At 35.5% G+C, this 22,172-nt stretch overlaps 1 protein-coding gene across 1 annotated transcript; it reads right to left on the minus strand.

Moving 5' to 3' along the window:
• Positions 1 to 405: 405 nt before the first annotated feature.
• Positions 406 to 2,499, minus strand: LOC113299171 (delta(8)-fatty-acid desaturase-like). Its single transcript, XM_026548139.1, has one exon. The coding sequence runs from the start codon at positions 2,253 to 2,255 to the stop codon at positions 915 to 917; it is 1,341 nt and encodes a 446-aa protein (XP_026403924.1). The 5' UTR covers positions 2,256 to 2,499; the 3' UTR covers positions 406 to 914.
• Positions 2,500 to 22,172: the final 19,673 nt, after the last annotated feature.

The raw sequence follows: 22,172 nt of genomic DNA on the forward strand, positions 1-22,172 counted from the left end.
GAACAACTCTAAAGCCAGGAAGGTGTCTAAGAAAAAACGATAAAGATTTCAAATCTATGGTCCTTGTTCCTACCTTTCTAAAAGTGTTTTGAAACCTTAATTCAATGTTAAGGACCTTAGCATTTTACACCACCAAGGCACCAACCAAGATAAGACCCTAGAAAGAGTAAACTAACCGTTCAGACCACCTACTTAAATTGTCAACCGACAAGGACTTGAGAAAGAAATTGCAAACAGAAACCGCTTTGAGTTGTGCAAGAGAAACCTCACATTTCGCACCAAAAAAGGGAGTGGCTCATCCATAGTTTTAACTAGAGATGAAAACTTGATTAGAAATTCAATAAAAAAAACAGAGCAAAAAGAGAAACCACAGATATTACACCGGAAGAGGCTTGGGATCGCAAAGAAACCAAAACTTTCGCCATATTACATTCATTTGGTCCGGATAAGAATTCCAAGCACCAGATATTCGAATTCATCACAAAAAAATATATTGACAAAATTAAGGGAACCCAAGACTATAAAACATACTTAAATAATAATAATACTTGGTTTTATATATGTTTATATTTCTAGGTGAACTTCATATAACGTCTGCACGATACTTACCTGCCAATGAGATCCCATTATTGTTTTTGATAATAATTTTCAATGTCAAGGCAATTGAAGAGACACTAGAGAACTATAACAGCCTCCTATGGAATATATAGACGAGTTTCAACTCAAGTAATGATCGGATGCAACTCCTCATCTTAAGATCGAAGAACATGTAAAATTGATTCTCACCCGCAGAGACGAAGACAGACCTCCATCCAAACCCAACCAAAGAACATTAAGCAAAAAGATAAACAAAAAGAGCAAAACAGAAAAGCAGTAAATTTCCCCAAACACTGAGATTCTAAGAACTTCCTCTCTTAACCGTGGGTATTAACAGCTTCCCATAACAAGTTCTTTGGCATCGGATTGGCGAAATCTCGAGCTTGTAAAGCTGCAGCTCTTAGGGTTCTAATTGTTAACTTATTAGCCTCCCAGAATGAAACACTAACGTAAGGCAAATTGTGTTTCTTGCAAAGTTCCTTGACAAAAGGAGAGATCTTCCTCAAATGGCACCTTGGCAACCTTGGAAACAAATGATGCTCGACCTGAAATTGCAAACCTCCATGGAACCAATCCATCCAAGTAGAACAAGCAATATCAATGGATCCTTTGGTTTGCTTCTCAAACCAATCGTTTGCCCTCGGAGGGCCGACATAAACATGTGCAGAGAAGTGATTCAAACAGAACTGAACATGCTGAATCCCACTAACAGCAAAGCTTACCAACACAAACATAACTCTCTCCCCCCAGTTTGGTAAACTAGCAATCAAATAAGAATACCACATCCAGAACACAAGTAACCCTAACAATTCCTTCCTTCTGTTTTGAAGAGGTCGGCTTGATAACAACAACAAAAATGACTGAGCAAAAAGATTAACTCTAGCAACAGCCATAACAGGGTAAAATGACCAGTGTTGATAACTTATAAGAAATCTAGCAGCAGCATCAAAAGTCATTTTTCTTCCATAAAATTTAGATGTAAGTGAGTTGAAGATGGTAGAAGATACCGCAAGGAAGGGTATATGTTGAAGATCTGGATCAAAGTCAAGACTGTTGACAGCGATGTGATGAGCAGTATGAGTCCATTTCCACCAACCAATACTGATTCCTGTAAAACAATTTCCTGTGACAATTTGTGCAATTGAATTCAACCAAGGACTCATCATAACCTGATAATGCCCTGAATCATGGCCAATAAATCCACACTGCATCCAGAGTAAACCCAACAACGCAGCACAGAAGAAGTGTACCCAAAAACTATCAGAGCATTTAATACCCATGACACAAACAGAGAATAAAGATACTATTGAACAAACTGAAAAGCAGATCCAATGTCCTTTTTTCTCAAACAACCCAGACCTTGAAAACTCAGAAACAAGTCTTCTATAATCTTTAGAAACCTCAGAAACTGTATAATCTTGTAGATGCCCAATAAAAAACTGATCAAGATGTTTCCAAGCAGTTCCTGGATGGAATGCAACAAATGCATCTGTAACATCCTGACCAGCAAGATTCAAAAGGGGTGCATCACCACCAGGATGATCTTTTAACCAATTTGTTACATTATAAACCTTCCCTTGTATTGAAATCCATAGATCTCCTGGTTTGTTATGCTTTGATAGTTCTTCAGATGTAATGTAGTTTTTCTTTTCTGCCATAATTACAGCAGAAATTTAAAACTATCAAGATCTACAATAATAAAACCAGAAAAACTCAATAACAAAAAAGAGATCTGAATATACAAAAAAGAGGGTTTTTTTTTCTTCTTTTATCTCATAACCTTTCAAAAAAAATATTCTTTGAAAGGAAAGAGATTGAAAAAAGAGTTTTTAAAATGTAAGACCCTTTTCTTTTCTTTATCTTTATGGAGAAGAGATGAGAATGAGATTTGTATTGGGGGTGTTTGTTGGTTTCCTCAGCTTTTCCGTTTTGGGTGGTTTAGCGTTTATAAAGGAAAGAAGACGGTACGCGTTATACAGAGTTAAAAACAGGTGGAAGGTTATAAGGGTTTTACGATATCCAGCAATGCAGTTTAAAGTAATCTCAACCACGAAGAGTTCCAATTCTCACAGGACAATCTAAATCGGCCCTAATATGCACCCCGAGGGTAGATTAGGAATTTCAAAAAGTACAGTTAAGTTGGACAGGCTGGTGTTTAGTATTTGAATGGTTGCGATTCAATTAGATGTTTTTTCAATGGGTCATCCACCTTTTAAAGCTAATAAAGGCATTACAAGTTGTTCTTTCTTCTTCTTCTTCTTTTTTTTTTGGTTGTTAGGAATTTATTGTTTCTCTTTGGTTTGAGTTCAATTCCAATTAAAATTCGAACGGAGATTTGCTGGTCGGGCCTAGCCTCCTAGGCACATATAAAAAGCTTTTTTTTTTTTTTTTTCATAAAAGTGGATAACCTCGAACATACACTAAAATAGCCTAGCATTTTTAGGGGTCATCCAAAAGAAATTAGGGGCCAACAATAAGACAAATTAGGGTCACCCAAATCTAAATGAAAGCTAGCCCTTATCTCGCGTATTTCGTAATAGTAAAATTGCCCTTCCACAATCGGTAGTTTAATTACAATAGGTAGTCAAGTGTGTTATTTTAACCTCCGAATATACTCAATTTTTGAATTTTAGTACCTACTATAATCGGTAGTAAATTTAACTTCCGAATGTATATTGGCCCCAAAATGAGATTTTGCCAAAATTCTAAGATTTTCAAACTTTGGTACTATCATAATCGGTAGTAAAGTGTATCACTTTGACCTCCAAATATACTCAATTTTCCAATTTTAGTACTACCATAATCGGTAGTAAATTTAACTTCCGAATGTATATTGGCCCCAAAATGAGATTTCGCCAAAATTCTAAAATTTTCAAACTTTGGTACTATCATAATCGGTAGTAAAGTGTATTACTTTAACCTCCGAATATACTCAATTTTCGAATTTTGGTACTACCATAATCTGTAATAAATTTAACTTCCGAATGTATATTGTCCACAAAATGAGATTTTTCCAAAATTCTAAAATTTTCAAACTTTGGTACTATCATAATCGGTAGTAAAGTGTATTACTTTAACCTCCGAATATACTCAATTTTCGAATTTTGGTACTACCATAATCGGTAGTAAATTTAACTTCCGAATATATATTGGCCCTAAAATGTGATTTTGCCAAAATCCTAAAATTTTCAAACTTTGGTACTATCATAATCGGTAGTAAAGTGTATTACTTTAACCTCCGAATATACTCAATTTTCGAATTTTGGTACTACCATAATCGGTAATAAATTTACTTCCGAATGTATATTGGCCCCAAAATGAGATTTTGCCAAAATTCTAAAATTTTCAAACTTTGGTACTATCATAATCGGTAGTAAAGTGTATTACTTTAACCTCCGAATATACTCAATTTTCGAATTTTGGTACTACCATAATCGGTAGTAAATTTAACTTCCGAATATATATTGGCCCTAAAATGTGATTTTGCCAAAATCCTAAACTTTTCGAACTTTCGTACTACCATAATCGGTAGTAAAGTGTGTTACTTTAACCTCCGAATATACTCAATTTTTGAATTTTGGTATTACCATAATTGTTAGTAAATTGTGTTAATAAGTGATGCTTATTATCTACCGATTGTGTTCATGGCCCAAAATTCAAAATTTCAAAACTTAATAAAATTTCGAAATTATCTGCTTTCACAATCGGTAGTTAATGGTGTTCATTATCTACCGGTTGTGCGTAACTTTTAGTACAGAGAAATTAAATTTTTTGAATCAAGAATAATCGGTAGATAATGATAAATTACCTACCGATTATGGTTGATGTTCTTAAGAAATGAAGAACATCAACCATAATCAGTAGGTAAAGTAGATTATTATCAACCGATTATGTTTCTGCTACTGCAAATCCAAGAACATCAACCACAATTGGTAGCTAAAGTAGATTATTATCTAGCGATTATGTTTCTGCTAGTGTAAATGCAAGAAAATTTTCGGATCAAAATTTTGATTTCAAGTAATCAAATCCTAATTTTGAATCACAACTACTATCATCTATTCGTTTTGTTTGTTTAACTCCTTTTTTTTTTGATGTTCTAAGTTTCAACTTTAAGGTTAATGAATTTTGAGTTTTAATTTTAAACAATCAATCAAAACATTTGTTTGATCGACGATCTTTGTTTTCAATCAAAACTAAAATGATGAAAAAAAATTCAGTGGGTAGAAAAGAGAAGAAGAAGAGGAATGATATGAGGGACATATGTTTAGATTTAGTATAAAGGTTAAGAATAATATAGACACTTTACTATTTTTAAGACACCCCTTAACCACCTTCAATGGATGGGAATAAAAAGATGGCCCCTAATTCCTTTTGAGTGGCCCCTAAAAATGCTAGGTAAAATAGTTGATTTAGAAAAATCAAAGCTGGTACAGAGTTTGATTAAGATCATATTGCAGTCATCAAACTCAAAATATTCCACAATTCTTGACCATCAATCCTACGCTTACAAACATTACAACCATTTTAGATATCTAAGAGAAGAAAACATCAAGAGGCCAATTTAGTTTTGTTTGGAACCAAACAAACCAGAATTACAACACTACACAAACCAGGGAAGTGATCTTGGATTGATCCAACCAGAGTTTTTTTAAAACATGCATTTTAGAGGGAAAACCATATCACAAGTTTTGTAAGGATCCATACAAAACAGATTTGCACTACTGCGCATAGCAGAGATGGGATCTTAAAGAGATCCAGCCTAAGTATTTCCTAAAACATGTATATCTAAGTAACAAGGGCTAAAGTAATCAAAGTAACGAGGTCGGAAGTAATTGTGGTCTTGTGAATTGGTCTTATTGTGTCTGAAACGGACTGAATCGGTAGTGGAGTCTTGATAGTAATTGTGGTGGTTGTTGAATCTGTAGATGGTCTTGATCTTGCTGATGCGGCTGTATATGATGTTTATATTTTGTTCTTTTTAAAAGAACGAAGACCCTTATCTTCATGGATATCAACTTTAAAGGAGAGAGATCGACAGATTCAAAACTCGAAACCCTAAATTTGTTTCTGAAATCCACACAAGTCAGGTAAATCTAACCCTAGAAGAAACTAGAAAAAGAAAGAAGAACATAAAAACAGAAAAAGATTTAATCTACATATATGAAAAGTTAATCTAGGATCCAACGAGAGGAAACACATAACCAGGGTCTACTGGAGGAAATCCTCTAAAATTATTTGAAACATGTAAATGACTCCTAGAAAATGACTCATCTTGCATCTGTTATTCTAACTCCTAGTAGTCGCCTCAATGGACAGATTTTTCTTTTTTATTCTTTGTCCTTCCTCAATCAGAAAATCCTCTTGAGTTCAAGTTTAATCTTCTCCTAATTAAGTTTTTTTGCCCAGATTTTAATTATAAATCTAAAAATCTGGAAGAATTTAGGATTTGTAAATATACTAATGATTATTATCTAAATAAAATATAATCCCTAGTTTGGTGATTATTCAATTTTATATAGCCTTTTTCAGGCGTTTCTATCGATTACTTCAATCGTTTCAAATATATTCAAGGGTAATTAACACTGGAGTGACATAGATTTGCATTCTTATGAAGATCCATGGCTACTGGATGTGATTGCAATTTCGATGCACGATGCAAATTACTCCTCTTTGGAGCATCTTATCTTCATGAAGAAGAGAAAATTGTTCTCATTGAAGAACAAAAATTCAAATGGTGGAATCAGCAGTTTCACACCATCCCGCATCATCATCATCAACCTCCTTAATGGAATACATGTATTTAGCGCTTTTGTTGTATTTTAAAATACAAAATATTTGTATTTCTTCATGTATTTCCATTACAATGTATTTGATTGATGTAAATCTTCTAAACAATATATGGAATTTGGGGCTTTTTGCTCCTGTTTCCTTCAACAACAACAACAAGAAAATGTAAATGACTAGACTCCAAACAGTTGGTAGAAAAAAATGGACTCGTGACTACCGATTAAGATATCCGTTTAAGCTTGCAAGTCCTATTTTCTTTACATTCCATTTACTCTTCGACTTAACAGTTACTTTTTTAAAACAAAAAGAAGTGGGTCCTTAATCTATATTAGGGGGCTAACTTCTTTTCATTTATGCATTATTGATATATTTTACTTCTCCAATATCAAAGTAATCATCTTCAAAATAACGGTTGAACCATACATTAGTCCTGCAAAGTTTATGATGGAATAAAATTTATCTCTATATAAGTGTTATGTGCAATTCTATTCGATGCGGGGGAAGAACGATCGCAAAATGGTGTAATGAGTATTGTTTGGGGAACATTCACGGACAACTCTGCATTGTCATCGGTAACCCCAACAACCATAATAGAGATGGTATTTTATGTTGACCATAAGCAATACAATCGATGAATTTGTTCATTTAATTTATCTTGTCAATAGATATTGATGAAGAGGTGAAACTAATAACAATATTTCTCGTGGAATGGAGAAGATGAAAAAGATCAAATTACCAATACGAAACTCATTTCAACATCTTAACGTGATGGACAGATTCAACCCTTTTAAGATTCGTCCACGACGCTTATGATCATGAATGATATTGTAAACCCTAGGTTTTGATGTAGAAGTTGTGATATGAGAGGTAGAGATTTATGATATGTGATATGAGATCCCTCTAATTGTTGTGGAAGCCCTCTTATATAGTTTTCACGAAATCTAGGTATTAGAATCCATCTGGGATTGTGTTTACTTGATTTGGAAGTCAAAATACGTCAAAAGGGACCCAATATGTTTGTCTCAGTCGGCATTGTAGAATACCCAAAGAAATGCCGAAAGTTGGGGTCTAAAATACACCTTCTCTGCCCGAAATATGGCCACTTCCGGTATTGCTTTAGCAATGCCGAAAGTTGTGTTGTAGATCGCCGTTTTTCGTCTCGACTGTTTTGGTCGTAACTTCTTCGTCCGAACTCGGAATGACCTCATTCTTTCGCCGTTCACTTCGTAATTGAATTCTCTTCAAGATGGTGATAAGAAATCCTGAATTTGTATGAGTTAAACTTGGTCTTATAGTCCTTCTTATGTTTTCGACCTTCTTTGCTCCTTTTCATCGCACTTCTTCCACTTCTTTCGGCTTTACACACTTGGATTTTTGATAACTTCATTTTGTAGCTATTTTGCAGCCCTTTTCACTCTTCTAAGGATGATTCACTTGATATGACACATAAACTAGAAAATAATCATAATAACAAGTAATATGCAAGAATTATAGCTAAAACAAGTATGAAATTGACATTCTAAACATGTAAATTAAGCACATAACAAATTCCCCCACGCTTAGCTTTTGCTAGTCCTCGAGCAAACTACCTAAAGTACAACAACTCCATGTCATCGAGGATACATATGCACTTAGCAAATGCAACATGCCTTTAAACCCCTAGGTGTCCCTAGTGGACGAGTTATAGTCTCGTGAGGGCTTACGAGAGGTATAAACACAAAAACCTACTCCAACTTCAAAGCGTTCCAGCGTCCCAAGCATCCAAAGAGCTATGAGGACATAGATTTTCTGCATGCTAGTAATAATATGTTAGAAATACCAATGAATATATTCTCATTCTTAAATGTTGAGTGAGAAATAACCACACCATAATGAGAGAACGCGTGTTTGAGAGCGACCAATAAGCATTTCGCCTCGACTTCTGCCTCACTTAAAAGGATTTTATGATAATTGCACTCAATAAGACGTATTTTTTATGGGTCTCACATCTGTGCAGTTAGGAATGAAGAGAGAAATCCTACACACATTGAATGGTGGGAAGGAAACCTTCCGAATTATTTCTGGAGACCCCACAAGATCGTGGGAAATAAAAATCTTTTTCTGATGATCTCTAAGAAAGGAAATCAACCACTAGCAAGGATGGGAGTACTTACCACCTTCACATTCAATCGGCAGTGACAAAAGCACCACTCTCACAACATCCAATAGAAACGTCTTCCTTCCTTCGGCTCGTCTTCTTCATCTTTTTGGTCTTCGGTCTTCAACAGTTGATGATAAACTCTTTAACTTCGTAAAACTTTGACAATTTATAACTCTATTCTCTTCCCCATGGATTATTAAATAAATATTAAAAAAAATAACAATTTTTTTCTCGTCTTTTTTTTTCTTTTTTTGTTCTCTTTTTTTACGATCTTTTTAAGACAAGAAAAATAATACAAAAAAACAATGAAAATGGTCATGGTGAAGTACTTTACTGCTTGATTCTTCACAACTTGTATTGTCTCCTATATCATAAACTCCAATAATTCTCATCTTTTGATTTTCTTTGTTCTTGTAATAAGTATTCATACTTAGATATAAAATTCCGCTCCTTATTTGTAAGTCTTCAACATGTATATAAAAATTTGCTCATTGTATGTTGCTTTACTCGGATATGAACTTTCGTTCTTCCTTGAATTGTTGCTTGTAAACCTCAAACGTCTTCAACTTTCCTTGTATATTTTGTTTTCGCTCCACTTGTTGATGATGATGATGTTTCTATGGACCTGTTTTTAGCGAGAGAGAGAATGGTGCTAACTGCAAATCAAACTACAAGAAGGTGGTTTTGATCTATAGACGTCACCCTCATGATTGAAAAAATTAGCACTCAAGAGATCAAAGAGTAGTGCTTTTGTTGGTGGGAGGTTGGGTAGCTCACCATTCTACCCGGAATTAACGTACGGTGACACACACTCAAAAGTAAGCTCTTTAGTCAACTACAAAGAAAATTTGGTCTGGTGCCTCTGTTGATTTAAAAATAGGTAGTCTCCGCTAATGATTGATCATCAACTCTAATAATGCATTTCTCCCTGCTCCTCATTTGCATCACAGGCATGATTAAATCCATTATTTAATACTCTAACAAGCAAGAAATCCGAACGTAGTTCCCTAAGACTTCCAAGTTCAGTTATGTCAGTCAGAATTCTCTATGTAAACATACCTAGAAGTATGCTAGTGACTCTAAAATCTCTACAAGTTGGAGGTTTTATGCAAAATTTACAAAATTTTGAAAAACTTTATATGCAAAATATCCAAACACTCCCTCACATTTAAACTTTACATTGTCCTCAATGTAATTGACTCGTCCTGAGTAGGGGTGGGAAATCCTAATATGATATGAAAAAGAAGAAAACTAAAAACAAAAATGATATAAAATCCAAAACCAATGGGTTTCCTCCTATTAAGCGCTTGGTTTAACATCGTCAGCACGACATTCTTGTTATCGTCCATACACCAGCAATCTGAAAATCTGGTAATCCTTCCAGAAAATAATCTGCAATTCTGATAACAACTTCACACAATCGTTAGCAGAAGATATGAATAATGAAATTGTTATAGCTCGGAAGTTTCCCCCACACTTAGTCCTTTCTACACTCGAAAGTGGATAGAGAACATAAAATTCGGGAACTTCAAAAGGTTCCTCTTGGGTAACCTTCACAACGCTAGAATCAAACACATCGAGTGGTGGATACTTAGAAGCAAAATAATTCGTTAAAACTTTGGAAGAACACAACTCCAATCCTAAGTGAGGTATTTTACTAAAAGTTGGGTTAACAACTCTTTGTGAAACTACTTCAATTGGATGGAAAGGATCAATAGATATAGAATTATGCAAAGGATTAAACATACCTTGTTCCGGATCCTCATCATTCTTAATTAACTTCATTGAATTATTTACCTCAAGTATATCGTGGTCCTCTATCAAACTTTTAATTTCTACTTCAACCGAAATCTCAGCATCATTATATTCTTTGACAAGTTCAATTGGGTCTTCCACGTATTTAATCAATTTGGTTTCATTCTCAATCACCGTCTCTTCAATATTCTCATCATCAGAATCTTCCCCCAAGAAGTCTAGTTCATTGGTGCAAATCCTAGGATCTTCCATATGAGTCTCCGACGAAGGAATAATTGAGTTTACTTTTTGCAAATCAACCGGCCTAAAAACATTGTAATCCGGATATTTTTCATAACGTTGATATGCGTTCGACTAAGTTACATCGTTCATAACAATGGTTCGATCATACCAAGGATCCTCCTTTTGAATAGGTGAATGATCATTATTACGATCCAGAGCCGGAATAACTTCATCACTGTTACAAAGGCTTTCCAAAGGTAGCTCATCTTTCTCCATTTACTCCTTAAGTTGATTCACGTCCCTTCTTAAGTTGTTCATGCATTCTTGAAGTTCATGGAGTGATTGATCAATAATTTGTTGACGTTGCTCTAATCCTTCATAATATTTTTCCATTTGCACATGAAGATCTTCCATCATGGTACACATTTGTTCTGCAACACTTGAAGAAATAGGATTAAAAGCATTACTATCCTCCCATCCTTGTGATTGTTCACTTACCTGCCCGTCATAAGGTTGTTGACATGTATGTCCGTAAGGTTCCGTGGGATATTGATCATAGCCAAAAAATTGGTTTTGATTATACCCATAGGATGGTTGGTAGTTGTCATATGAATGAGATTGAAAACCATATTGATAACGACTATAATATGATGATTGGTCTCGTGCTCCGTACATGTTATTTCTATAAGGAAACATGACGACTCACAAGAAATAGAAAAATCAAAACAAAAATCTAAAAACAAAAATAAAAATAAAAACAATCTAAACAAATAACAAATCAATTAGCAACTGCTCCCCGGAAGTGGCGCCAAAATTTGATGCGTGTCGTAACCAGAACAAATTAATCAAGATATTTCTCACTAATTAACTAGTAATATAGCGGTAGTAAGGATCGTTCTCACAGAGAGATGTATAATTGATATGTTATTTAGTTCAACAAAATAATAAAATACAAGGGAGATTGTTTGATTAAAGTAAAATAAAAAGAATAACAAATAAAAGAAAGAGATGATCAAGGAATCCTTCGCCGTTACCAAGCGATAACTGGATTAGTATACTTATCTATCTGTGTTAGAACCATTCATCACCAACCGTAGAATAGCAGATAGCTCAGTGCTACCCCCAAAACTCCTTATACCACGGATACAGAATCTCTCCAATATCATTACTATCCAACCGAACCACCAAATAGTAGCTCACTCAAGGTGCAATCTAATCGAACGCTTTAGGCTTTGTGAATTAGGTTGATCCCAGTAGTTAAACTCTTAGCTCAAGGTTCACTTTCTTATGATGTCTTCATTCGCAATTGCTCCACATAATCCCTCTGCAAGGTCTCGCGATTTTACTTGTGTATGAATTATTTGACGATTACTTATCTCCTAACTTAATACTAGCAATAGAATGATCAAAAGATTAATCTAGCATGCACTCCGAACAATCTAATTAATCAATCATAAACCCTAAAAATAGTGAAAACAAATGATGATGATGATTAAAACTTAAAACAAACTTGTATTAACAAATGAGACTACACGTTTAGAACATTGAATTCATCCTCAATCAATCAAAGGTTTAGCTACTCATAATTACAAGAATAATGGGTTCCCACGCCTAAAGGGGTAAACCCTAGATTTTGATGTAGAAGTTGTGATATGAGAGGTAGGTATTTATAATATGTGATATGAGGTCCCTCTAATTGTTGTGGAAGTCCTCTTATATAGTTTTCATGAGATCTAGGTATTAGAATCCATCTGGGACTGTGTTTCCTTGATTTGGAAGTCAAAATACGTCAAAAAGGACCCAATAGGTTTGTCTCAGTCGGCATTGTCGAATTCCCCAAAGCAATGTTGAAAGTTGGGGTCTAAAATACACCTTCTCTGCCCGAAATATGGCCACTTTCGGTATTGCTTTAGCAACGCCGAAAGTTGTGTTGTAGATCGTCGTTTTTCGTCTCGACTATTTGGCCGTAACTTCTTCGTCTGAACTCGAAATAACCTCATTTTTTTGCTGTTCACTTCGTAATTGAATTATCTTCAAGATGGTGATAAGAAATCCTGAATTTGGTTGAGTTGAACTTGGTCTTCTAGTCCTTCTTATGTTTTCGACCTTCTTTGCTCCTTTTCATCGCACTTCTTCCACTTCTTTCGGCTTTAGACACTTGGATCTTTGAGAACTTCATTTTGTATCTCTTTTGCAGCCTTTTTCACTCTTCTTATGATGATTCACCTGATATGACACATAAACTAGAAAATAATCATCATAATAAGTAATATGCAAGAATTATAGCTAAAACAAGTATGAAATTGACATTCTAAACATTTAAATTAAGCACTTATCATTGGTAATGGCCGCAAGAGACCATGTAACAGACAGGAAATTTGGACTTCCATCGGATCGCTGTCCGACCCGACTAGCAAGCATGAACCTCGCATCACGTCACTCGGAAGGAAAAAAATAATAATAAAAAAAACATTAATAAAGTATACATCCAATTTAGAAATCTAGCAACACAATTATTTTTCAAGGCTAATGACAAATAATGGAAAGGAAAAATGAAATTAGCTTATCGTAACTTCGACAATATTAAAATAAAATTCCTAAAATTTCTTTACTATGGAACCCATGAAAATTTAAGTAAAGAATTAACCTTCCTTTACATATGAAGTACCAGAAGATTTAAAAGAGGTCAAATACACTTGATAGTTCAGCAGACACTTCACTTAAAACATGAAGGAGTGCAAGAGCTCTTAAACCACGTTAATTGACATAAAAGGAATGATATATGAAATGAAATTTCAGGGAGAGAAATCTATGAAAGGATACTTGCTAGCAGATGCAATTTTGACAACGTTCATTCTTCTCTTTTGACGATTGAAGACATAGAAATACAGAAGTAGAAGCACATACTAGTAAACCATAAATTCAGACCCAAGTTCATTATGCAGCCTACTGTACATCCCAAAATCAGACATTAGCATTTTTATATACACATCCAAAATACAAAAAACATGGGTCGAAAGCCGAAAATATGTTGGAATATTTTCAACGCCGCTAACCAAAGGGGGGGTCCTGGGGGGCATCGCCCCCCAGGCTGTGGTCGACAAAAGCCTGTTCGAAAATTTCGAATCCAAAAGACACCATTGATGTCTGTTGATGAAGGAACCTGACGTTTCGTGAATAGAAACCTGTTGGCGAATAAAAACCTATTCCCAACAGGTGCAAAACCCTTTATAAATAGCTTCTCCCAGTTTCGTTTAACATATAAGAAAAATCAATCTGTTTTCTCTGTTTCAAAAAGCATCATCAGAAATCAGAAATCTCTTTGTGTGTTCTTGATTGAATCAAGGGGTACAAACCTTGAATTCAGTTTTCGTTGCAGGGCTTTCATTGTATCCTGAAGGCAATATTTCGCATACCTGTTGTAATCGCCAATTGTTATTGGGAGGGTAGAAATATTTGTCTAAAAGAAATTTATACAAGCCTTGAAAGTTTTGGAGTGCAACACTTTCTTCTCTGATTCATTCATCCTTTGTGAAACCCATTTTTTTTCCAACAAAATAAAATACCCCAGATTATCCCTGTGATATACACATCATAGAAGAAGAAAATACTAACACTTCAAGCTTCCAAAGCTTGCCATATTCTCGATCTACCTTACTACTCCAAGTTCTTTCTGTACTATGTGGGGAGAAAACAAAGAAAAATGGGTGAGCGAATGCCCAGTAGAAGTTATAACGTCGAAAATGTAGTTCCTGCATGAAATATAAAAGAATAGACAAGAGCAGCAACTAAAATAATGTACAAAATGCCTTATGCAGTTAAGATTTATGACCAGAAGAAAAGCTGTAAATTTAGAAATGTTACTCTATTATTTACGGGGCCAATGCCATCGTTAGGGTAGATCTGGTTACCAGCCATCGTTGCTGCAACGATCTTCCGGGTAGCCACCGAGGTGGTAGGGTGACACTTAGGCCCGACGGCCCTATAGTAGAGTCGATCTAGTTTCCAAGTCAAACAGTTTGTCACGGAGGAAACATCCACAAGGAACATTACAGCAATTACATGATTCATGATAAAATAAGACTTATAATTAACTGAAAACACATTTTCATCTCATAAGAGTCTTTCCAAAGACACACAATTTGGTAGCAAAAACAGATGATGTTCCAGGCATAATAATCTATGTAAATGAGAGGTTTCAGTATGTAAGATAAAACACATTCATTAAGTTGAGTGATGCAAACAGAGATTTAAGTAAATACTAGGCTACTGTTATAGAAAAAACGTTGAGTTTTGAGTTGCATGGAGGGGCAGTAATGAAATGCAAAACCCATGAAAAATGATATCAATTTTATCGAATACCGGCAGAGTTGAAATATTAGAAAACTTTCTTAAAATTTAAACCATGAACTGCCATATAGATAAGGGAAGTTTTCAAATGTTTATTTAATGGAAATGCAAGTGTTGATGGGGAAAAACGATTTGCTGGTTTTTCAGGGAATGGAGAGACGACCGTGCGGACGAAGGCTCCTCAACTGAGCAAACTGCCTAACCTCAAACAGATGCACTGCGCGGGAGTGCTTTGAGTTCGAAAGATCAATCTGTAGGACTCAGACCTAAACCAAGAAATGGTCGTTCCAGAATCAATTTGGTCACAAAGAGGGAAGAGGGTTGATCTGTAGGAAGGAAGATGAGAAGTGTGTGAGATCAATGATGATCAAGGATTGGGAATGTGTTGTGGGTTTCTGCAAATGATGAATAAGTTCGCTCAATTGAGAGAGTATTGCTCATACGATGATTCTTGGTTAGACGATGGAATATTGTCTATTCAACCAATCTTGTCCTCAATCCTGGATTGATAAAATTATTTTTATTGCTAGAACGTGGACACATTGATCTCCAGTAAGTGTGACGATTGCTTGAGTGAAAGAGTGAGAAAGTGGGAATCGTGGTTTAACCAGTTCCAGGTCGTGCAGAGACTTGGTTGATTGTCCACCCACTACTTTGCTAACTCCCTCAACTGCTTGCACGACTTACTCACATTTCTCATTGTGGATGAACACACGTTCCGTAGGCCGCCATACCAAAACCCTAATTAATATCCCCCATGTGACGTGATTGATGTCTCACGAACGTGGAGTCTGCAAGGCAGACCTGTATTTGATTATTCAATCGTTGACTTGATTAGACGATGCGTCTAAGTATTGTTCAGTCGAGCACGATTGCCGAATGCTCTATGATTCATGGATCGAACATGTCTTCTGGTACATAATGAATGATGTTGATAATTGAATCAACATAATGAATATTGATAGTTTGAGCAAATATTGCTCGTATGATAAATTGTTGAATATTGATAGTTGAATCAATATTCGAGCATCTGAGAAAATATTGATCATTCGATGAATTACTGAATATTGATAATTGAATCAATATTCGAGCATCTGAGCAAATATTGCTCATTCGATGAATTGTTGAATATGGATAGTTGAATCAATTTTCGAGCATCTGAGAAAATATTGCTCATTCGATGAATTAATGAATGTTGATAGTTGAATCAATATTCAAGCATCTGATCAAATATTAATGAATTACTGAATATCAATAGTTGAATCAGTATTCGAGCATCTGAGCAAATATTGCTTATTCGATGAATTATTGAATATTGATAGTTGAATCAAAATTCGAGCATCTGAGCAAATATTTCTCATTCGATGAATTATTGGTAGCATGACCAAATAAAATATTAATTAAAATATTGGTAGCTGGACTGAATATTATATAATTAATCTGGATGTTGATTGCTGGATCAACATAAAATTATTAGTGTCTGAACTCGCTCAGAATTATGATTTGCAGAGCATTTGTTTGAAACCCTAATTTTGATCAATTGTTGATCTTGATGATTTACTGGAGGGACCGGCTACATGGCATGATGGTCGACCATGTAGATCCCAAGTGCACGAGTGAGCATGCACCAAAGTCCTTTGTTGACCAGTGGGTGAAAGGATGATCAAATGCTGGTTTAATCATTTATTAAAATAGTGCTCGTGCGAGCATTAGGTAATAAAATCTAATTATGGAGAGATGGGGGACCGACCAAGAGGTCATGGGACCGGCCCTTGGTGGTCGTGGGACCAGCTGATGGTCGATTGAGCAAATTCCAAGTTGGTTGGAGAGAGTTTGGACCCAATATGAACTGTTGAGAGATAATTATGTCAAAATTATGAAAGAGAATTATTTTGTTATTTTCCCCTCATCTCATGAAGACTATTTCATCTGAGCACGACGGCATGACCGGACGAACGGTGGGCCCGATACCCATAGGCGCGGCCGGTCCCGCACCTCTTTAATAATGAAAGAGTATTATTTTGATAGAATGGTTATCTATTACTAATCCATGGAATCCAGCTGAGGATCAGTCATGGAACGGAGTAATGAGGTAGAATAGATTATTTTCTAGGAATTCAGTTGATGAATGACACGCTAGAATTAATCTATTTGCAGAATCGAAATATGAGATAATTGAAGCATCATATTCGTTCTGAGGGTTGTATAGTCGGGGAACAACGAGCAGTATGACGTCCTGAAGGCGTTAAGCTCTCTAATAAACATTATGTCTAGGAACCGCCCAATAACTAAGAGATTCTATACACGGTCTCTCTACGTAGTCATGGAACAACGAGCAGCATGACGTCCTGAAGGCGTTAGGCTCTATACTAGCATGCAATATGTCTAGGAGCCGCCAAATCATTTTGATTCTATGTAGAGGTGATGATGAAATATGTGAAGCATCTAACGCTTAGCTGAGAGGCCTTTTGAAAAACATATTCATCATATCTCTGAAAGGAATGTTCAGTCAGAGATCGTGAAATGATTCACGGATCATAAAATATGAATCATCACATACATTCCTGAAACCGGGTCAGAAACATACAGTATCATGCTTTTATGATTTTGACCTTTGTCGAAAATCCACCATCAACATTAAGTCCCTTGCTTAGTAGGGGACAGTCATGTTCCACAGTAAGCACTGGATGGTGATTTTCCAGTAAACGAGATAAGAAGTTGAACTTAGTCATACAAATGCATTTTCGGAATCCCCGATTTGCTCCAATGATGTCATGTACGAGCAAATGCCTAGATAAGCACTCTGGAAGTATGATAGAGTGTCGTCCCGTGAGCACGGAGAGATGAAGTACTCCTGCAGTTTTGGTCGGTTTAGCGTTTACGGCCCGGGCCCAAAAAAGGAAATCTTTGTTTTAGGAACAGACGTCCGTTCGTTCGTTAGATTAAGAAACAAACAATGATCCCTAGCATAAGACAGATGTTTTTTTTTTAAATAGACCTATGTCTAATGATAAAACTTTTGTCTATGAGCTTTCAAGAAAACCAAAATTTTATTTTTTTAAATATGTGAGATTTCGCAAAATGGAATAAACTCTCGTTTCAAAGGTGGATGCTTGTACGAGAGAAAAGTTTTTTTTTTAATAGACGTGCGTCTGTTAGTAATAAAAAATTTATCTATGAACTTTCATGAGAATTTTTATTTTCAATATATGAGCTTGCATAAATTTTTGAAAATATACTCTTATTTCAAAGACGTATGCTCGCGCGAGGGAACAAAAATATATATACGTATTATTTTTCAAATTTATGTGAGTTTCACGTTAGATTATATTTTTTGTAAAATCAATGTTTTGATTTTGAACAACTGTTGAAAGTATACAATTATACATGGTGAAATAATATATGTATGTGAGTTTTCATAATTATAGAATGGACGTTTGTCCAATTTTTGAAAAATCAGTGGATGTCAACATAGTAAAAGTTTACGTGGGTTGTTCACGGTTTTATGAATATCAATTTATGATTTTTGAATAATGGACTTTGCCCGTCTTTGCAAGTTTGAAGAAACGGGGAAGTTCTTACAACTTTTGTTCTAAGTTCACTACTGTTAGTGAAATGGTAAACAAGTAAGAGTTGGAGTGTTACCATCTTTGTTGCGTGTTTGTTATTGGTATATCCATGACTCCATGTCTTTATCCTCATATAGTGGTGACTTCCAGTTACAACCACCCTTCTGGCTCTTCCGGGGAACGCTCTAGAAATATCAAGTCAAAGATGAAGACTTCTGCAGATGTTCATACCAAGGTGAATCAATCTTTCAGAGATGCTGGAAAGCTGATACATGGTATATCTCTTGATCATCTGAGAGTGGTTCGTGCTAAGATACATGCTTTCTTGGTCTTAGCAGATGCGGTGGGAAAGCAGAGACGTGATGAAATATCACAGAAGAAAAGAGTTGAAGATAAAAAGCCCATATCTCATCAGCAAAAGCACCGCCGACTTGCAAGTGAGACTATCGGATGAAGATGAAGTTCGACCTTGCGTTGATGGTGTAGCTCCCGATTCATATGTGGATGAATGAAGAGTTTCGTCGTAATTCGTCATCAGAAAATTCAGAAGTTAGCTCTTCATTGAAAATGTTGTAGAATCTTCATACGGTGTTTGTTTTTGATGATCTACCCCAACTTTTTGATGCCCAGGAAATTTCCTAGATTTAGAAAAGAAGATTTATAGTTTTGAGCACGTTTAGTGCTCGAAATCAACGAAACAGTAAACTTTCAGGAAGTCTTCAGAAACTTCAACTGTCATGTAGTTTGATATTTCGGCCACATCCTTTTGCTCGTTCATCCAATTATTGTGAATTTTGGATATGTTGTAGAGGACATCCATGCAAATAGAATAGTATATGATCCATCCCTAGATTCTTCACCAATTTCTCCCAGCTCGTTTCTTTGTACAGGACAGTGTAAAATCGTCTCAGACGAACTTGTTGTAAAACACCCCTGTTGTGTATTTAGACCATTTACTTGTATCTTGAACGCTTGATGAATAATTTCAATGCCATTAGTTAATTTTCAATCTGAACCCCATGGTTGATACATGAGCCTGGTGCTCGCAGTACCATTTTTGGTTTCTGTCAATCGTAGAAACATCACTTCTGAAACCCTGGTCACGGAACCATAACTGAGGTTGCTCTCAAGAGGGGATAATGTAATTGCCATGGTTGTATGTCTCGGTTGTAGCATTATTTTTATGATTAATGATTAGCATAGGCGATCTTGGTGCCAGTCATGACTCTTGGACTGTGAAACTGATCGTCGGTCCCCAGTATTTAGTTAAATCTCCTTTTCATTTTTTCTTCTTCTGTCAGGACCTAGATAGAGGACCCAGGTAGAAAACATGATGTAAAGACCTAGGTGGTTGAAGTTGGAGATTCCTTTATGAAGGACTTAGTGGAAAGACCTGGTGTACATCTAATGTAGTGCATCTACCTGTTTTAATTGTGTCAACTATTATAGTTGCTCCCTTCGTCCGTATCAACAATGATTGTTGATCCCTAACGTCTGTTTTAGTTTACTTTCTTTGCAAGTCCTTTACTTTCCTAGTTTAGGTAGAATTCATTTTTATTTTCTTTTAGGTCGGTCATGCTAGTCTATATAAAGGCTAAGCCTTCTTGTTTAGAGGATATCTTATGAAACAATATTTTATCAATCAATTATCAATATTATTATTATCATTATCAGACCCAAAAGTCTTGATCCTATAATCAGATTTTATAAAGTTTCTGACGGAACTTAAACTCTCTTCTCATCCCCAATAACTAGTTTGCTTTTCACCTCTATCAATCCTGATTTGTGCTACATTAGTTGGTATCAGATACAGAGTTTTTAGTTTTTTATCTAAAGACAGATCCTTAAACCGCTTCCACAAACTCAAACCCTATTTATACAAAAAAAATAAATGAAAAGTTATTTTTGGTTTTACCATGGATGAAATAGCTACGAAGAAAGACCTTGATAATATGTTCAAGAGGATAATGAAACATTTTGGTATTAAAGATGAGGAATCATATGACGATAAACAAGTTTCCTTGTCATTTCAAGAGGATTCATCACCAATTGAAGATATAACTGACTTGATGTCGGCTATATCAGTTGGCCACGAAGAAAATACAAAAGCTACTTCTCAAAAGAGCGAAGAAGATCCTTTTCCTTCGAAAGAAAATCAACTCGAGGTTTCGTGTGATGCTATAGGTGTTATTGGTGAGTCTTCAGTTTTTGATAAAACTAATGATTTAGTAGATCATGATATAAATTTATCTTGTTTGTCTATTGTTCTTAATATTCAAGTTGTTGGTCAATTGATTACACCAATGGTTTTCGATATAACCCACACCAAAGCAAATCTTGCTGAATTATCATATGAGAATTCTTTTGTGTCGCCATATATGTCTGCCGATGGGTTTGTATGTCGATCTCAAGAAGATATAACTACTTAGAACTATGCCGGAAGAATTCATGGACGTATATTTTGGAACGCTGAAAGAGTATCGTTGGCAAAAGATTTAGAAGTTAATCCAATATGCACGCATGAGATTAGTTATATACGTGGCTATGATGTTGTGTTGATTGTTGTTGACAAACCAGGCACTATGTTCAAGTTGATCCGAACTTGCCTTTGATGAAAAATCATATTGTTTTTGAGTCTTGGCACGGAAACTTCAACATCTTTTCTTTGAGACTTCATGAAAAATTAGTGTAGATGTATTTAACCAATGAACAAGTCGAATCTTTTAACAAGGATGAGTCACGTGGGCGTTTTTATAAGTGCAAAAGTCTGCGACAATCTACCAAATAAGAAGTTCGTCACATATGCAAAAATGGTAGTTTATGCTGCGAGACCATTGTGTTTCTCAGTGAGAAAAAGAAAGATGATCGACAAAGATGCACCAACCTTGATCAGTTCTGAAGCTTATAAGTCCGTTAAGACCAAATTTGAAGACCATAATGAGAAGTCACATCATAATATTATACTGTTTTCGAATTTGGGAAACATTAATACTGCTCTTTTTGCTCAACGTTGGCAATTACTTCGAGAGAGGTAAAGGAAATTTTAAGTTCAACGATCAATATAACTCATCTGTGCAGTATCTAAGCTCATCAAAGGTGATTATATACTACCTTGTATACCAACTTTGGTCAGAAAAAAATGGACCGTGCGTAGCTGCAGTAAGGGTTAACCAAGGTTATGCAGGACTGATGGAAGTTCATACTATGGTTTTTGTTCGTGGAAAATTAATAAAACGCCACATGACAATAAGTCGTGTGGTTTATTTTCCAAAGATATGTTCTGGCTCAAACAAGTAGAAGTTGGATGGAGGAAATCAATAGTAACTACTAACTTGGTTAACATCATTGCCATCACAAATGATGTGAGTTTTGTTTTCGATCCAGGAAAATTTAAGCACTCGACGCTGCGCAACATTCCTTTCCCACTTCGTTTTATAATCTTTGAAGCTATGAATTTTGTGTTTGATCGTGGTTAACGTGATATCTATATTTTTCATGGAGGAAAATAACTCATATTCTTTGATGGCAGCTCGAAGTTTAGAGCAAATATATGGAGAGAATGAAGTTCTTGTTAGTAGCAAACTCGAGGGCGAGTTTTTTTCAAGAAGGGGGGACTGATGTAGGACATCTACCTATTTTAATTGTGTCAACTATTATAGTTGATCCCTTCGTCTGTATCAAAAATGATTGTTGATCCCTAGCGTCTATTTTAGTTTACTTGCTTTGCAAGTCCTTTACTTTCCTAGTTTATG

Source organism: Papaver somniferum, chromosome 7, assembly GCF_003573695.1.
Source record: "Papaver somniferum cultivar HN1 chromosome 7, ASM357369v1, whole genome shotgun sequence".
In the NCBI taxonomy this organism is placed as follows: Eukaryota; Viridiplantae; Streptophyta; class Magnoliopsida; order Ranunculales; family Papaveraceae; genus Papaver; species Papaver somniferum.

What these genes read in the sequence shown, in the direction of transcription:
- LOC113299171 (XM_026548139.1), bottom strand. Translation starts at nt 2,255, where the DNA reads ATGGCAGAAAAGAAAAACTACATTACATCTGAAGAACTATCAAAGCAT.